At 39.4% G+C, this 3,511-nt stretch overlaps 1 protein-coding gene across 1 annotated transcript; it reads left to right on the forward strand.

Annotated features, from left to right (window-relative positions):
• Positions 1-437: 437 nt before the first annotated feature.
• LOC114300534 (cytochrome P450 81Q32-like) lies at positions 438-2,890 on the forward strand. The gene is made up of 2 exons (XM_082921923.1): positions 438-1,570; positions 2,115-2,890. Exons 1-2 carry the CDS (start codon positions 716-718, stop codon positions 2,733-2,735), a joined length of 1,476 nt encoding a protein of 491 aa, XP_082778049.1. The 5' UTR covers positions 438-715; the 3' UTR covers positions 2,736-2,890.
• Positions 2,891-3,511: the final 621 nt, after the last annotated feature.

Here is a 3,511-nt window from a genome sequence, read left to right on the forward strand (position 1 = left end):
TTTTTTTCTGACTATTTATTTTTTGGGTTTGGCTTGTCTTAAGTTTGAAATCAGACTAGGGTGTGTTGTTGGACTCGTAGGAGTACACTATGGGTTTTGTTTTGATAATTCGAATTATTTTTAATGTGTAGAGTTTGTCGAGTATTTTATCTTTATAAAAAATCGCGTTGATCGGATATCAAAAGCTACTTGATCAGATTAAATTTCTGTTAACGGTAACGGTAAATATAATTTTTAAAATAAATTGTTGATAAAAATTTAACCGATTAAGTAGCTATTGATATTCGATCAACGTGATTTTTTACAGAGATAAAATAATTAATGAACCCTATACATTAAATAATTCAAATTATCAAAACAGAACTCGTAATGAACCCCACACGTCCAACAATATTATCGAGTCATTCAATCCACTTTGTTGACTAAAGGCAAGTCAGGTTTTTTTTTGTTTTGTTTTGTTTTGTATTTTTTGTTTTGGGGGTATGACAGTAACACTCTTGTATTTAGCAAGAAACAGGATAGGTTTTAATTGAAGAATGAATTTTATATGATTAGATTTCATTAAACAAATTTAGTAAAACTAAAATTTTTGATAAATCTTTTCATCTCTAACATTTTTCATACAAATTTATATTTGGATATTAAAGAATATATCTAAAAGCAAACAGTTATTTGGATATTAAAGAATTTATCTAAAATCATCTCTCTCTCTCTCATGGAGATAGTCTGGTGCACACTGACTCTCATCTTCTCCATCTTCTTCATCCTCAAACTCTTCTCTCCACAAAAACCCAACCTCCCACCATCTCCACTCTCTCTCCCCATCATCGGCCACCTCCACCTACTTAAAACCCCACTCCACCTCTCTCTGAAAACCCTCTCCGATCGCCACGGTCCCCTCCTGTCCCTCCGCTTCGGCTGCCGCCCCACCGTCGTGGTTTCATCTCCCTCCACCGCCGAACAATTCTTCACCCACCACAACGACATCGCATTTGCCAACCGACCCAAGTCCCTCGCAAGCAAGCACCTCGGCTACAACGGCACCGCCATCGGATTCATCCCCTACGGCGATCTTTGGCGCAACCTCCGCCGCGTCACCACCATCCAGATCTTCTCGTCCACCAGCCTCCACCACTCGTCCGCCGTCCGAATCGAGGAAATTCGGTTTATCGCCGGAAAGATGTTTCGAGCCTCAGGTGGGGAAACCCAGAAGGTGAATCTGAAATCTGTGTTCTATGAGTTGGTTATGAATGTGACGATGAGGATGGTTGCCGGAAAAAGGTGGTCGCCGGCGGCGGCGGACGGTGTGTTTGGTCAGAGTTTGATAATGGATATTTGTGATTACATACCCATATTGAGGTGGGTCGGGTTCAATGGATTTGAGAAAAGACTGGTGAATTTGCAGAGGAAGAGAGATGGGTTTTTGCAGGATCTGATTGATGAGGTGCGACAAAACAAGATTAATAATTCTTCGACGAAACAGAGAAAGACCATAATTGAAGCTTTGTTGTCTCTACAAGAAATAGAGACTGAATACTACACGGATGACATCATCAAAGGCATCGTACTGGTAAGATCAAAAATTTCAATTCCATGTCATATACTGTGTGGGGTTTTGGGAGGTTGGTTTTTTGATTTTTTTTAGTTTATTTTCTCTTTTTATGGATAAAAAATACGACAGGTGATATGACTCAAAATAGGTAAAAAAATTAAAAGTTAACTTTTTTTTTTTATTTTTTATTTTTTTCAAACACCCCTGTATTGCTTTTGTGTTGAAGTCCTGGTGTTTTGGTCAGTATATACATGTATCACCAAACATTTCAGCCAAAATCTGACATTAAAGTCTGTTATGAGGTGTTTTGTATTTTTTAACCGACACACTTCAAACACTGAAGTATATGGAGTGCATTTTTAGTGTTGGGTGATATTGGATGCCAAGTATAACCTACTAGGCATACTCATGATTAGTTACTATAGTCAAGCCTTCACTAGGAGGCCTGCTCATTTGTTAATGAATTATAAACGAAGTGATTATGAATCTAAAGAAAAAAGGTACTATAAATGAAGTGATTGTGTTGCTAACAGAAGATCTTCTAATCCATTTTTGTACACAGTTAATGTTCACAGCAGGAACACACACATCCTGGCTTACCATGGAATGGGCAGTGTCACTTCTCTTGAATCATCCAGAGGCATTGCAAAAGGCGAGAACTGAGATAGACAACCAGGTCGGACCAGGGCAACTTCTAGAGGACTCTGATCTCTCTAAACTACCTTATCTCCATTGCATCATCAATGAGACACTCCGGCTATTCCCAGTTGCACCTCTTCTTCTACCCCATTTTTCATCGGAAGATTGTGTTGCAGACGGATTCAACATTCCACGAGGAACAACGCTGTTGGTGAACGCTTGGGCCATTCACAGGGACCCCAATTCGTGGGATGAGCCTACCCGGTTCAAGCCAGAGAGGTTTGAAGGGGTTGAAGGGGGACGCGAAGGTTTCAAGTTTATCCCATTTGGAGTGGGGAGAAGAGCATGTCCTGGGGCTGCCTTGGCAATAAGGGTAATTGGGTTAGCGTTGGGTACATTGATTCAGTGCTTTGAGTGGGAAAGAGTTGAGCCTGAATTGGTTGACTTGAGCGGAGGATCTGGGGCAATGTTGCCTAAGGCCAAGCCCTTAGAGGCTATGTACAGACCTCGGCCTTCCATGACAAGTCACCTTTCTCAGCTTTGAGTAGTGTCTACTGTTCAAATGTCCCTTTATGGTTCTCTGTTTTCATGTGTGTACTAGTGGCTTTCGAAGCAACTAATAAGGGATTGTACAGAACAATTATCCTGAGTTGTAATATAAATGTGATGCGATTGGAAGTGACGACTTATAAAAAGAAAGAGGCAGCAATTTGGGTGTTGTCTATTGAGCCTCCGTGGGTTGGCTTTTTGGCTTTTTGGGCTATTTTAGCCTGGACTTTAAAGCTTGGTTTGGGAAGGGCTTTTTGGCTTTTTTGAGTTTTTTTGTGAGAGAAGAATGTAATAATTATGGGTTGAATGTGATGTTTTGTTTGTTGTGGCTAAAATAGTCTATTTTGTTTTTTGTGGCTAAAATAGCTAAAAAAGCCTGCAAACCCACTTGCCAAACACAGGCTGAGTACATTGAATGGGAAGGGTTGGAGCTGAACTGGACTTGGAAGAATTTTAGATAGGGGAATTCCAGTCTCAGTCTCAAGCGCGCCTACCTATTCCAACCCGAATAATATCAGGGATCATGAAAAAAATATGATGAAATGTTTTATGAAGAGTTTTCATCATTTGATTAGTGTGTGGTGTCTTTTTGTATGTGTAATCTAACGGTGAAAAATCTTTCATGATTATTTTCTTAATATTTTTTTTCATGATACCTATCTTTACTCTTCCAACCCAGATTCAACTTAAATACTCTCGTCTAATTGAATGAGTTTATTCTGTTGACTAAATTGTTAATAATGCATATCCATTATTTTCATGGGGTTGACA

The sequence above is a fragment of the Camellia sinensis genome, chromosome 3, assembly GCF_055761805.1.
Source record: "Camellia sinensis isolate YWXY chromosome 3, ASM5576180v1, whole genome shotgun sequence".
NCBI classification, from domain to species: Eukaryota; Viridiplantae; Streptophyta; class Magnoliopsida; order Ericales; family Theaceae; genus Camellia; species Camellia sinensis.

Excerpts from the sequence above, each read along its gene's own strand:
- LOC114300534 (XM_082921923.1), top strand. The coding sequence starts at position 716 with ATGGAGATAGTCTGGTGCACACTGACTCTCATCTTCTCCATCTTCTTC. Across the intron at positions 1,571-2,114 it reads TCATCAAAGGCATCGTACTG|TTAATGTTCACAGCAGGAAC; the intron begins GTAAGATCAAAA and ends TTTTGTACACAG.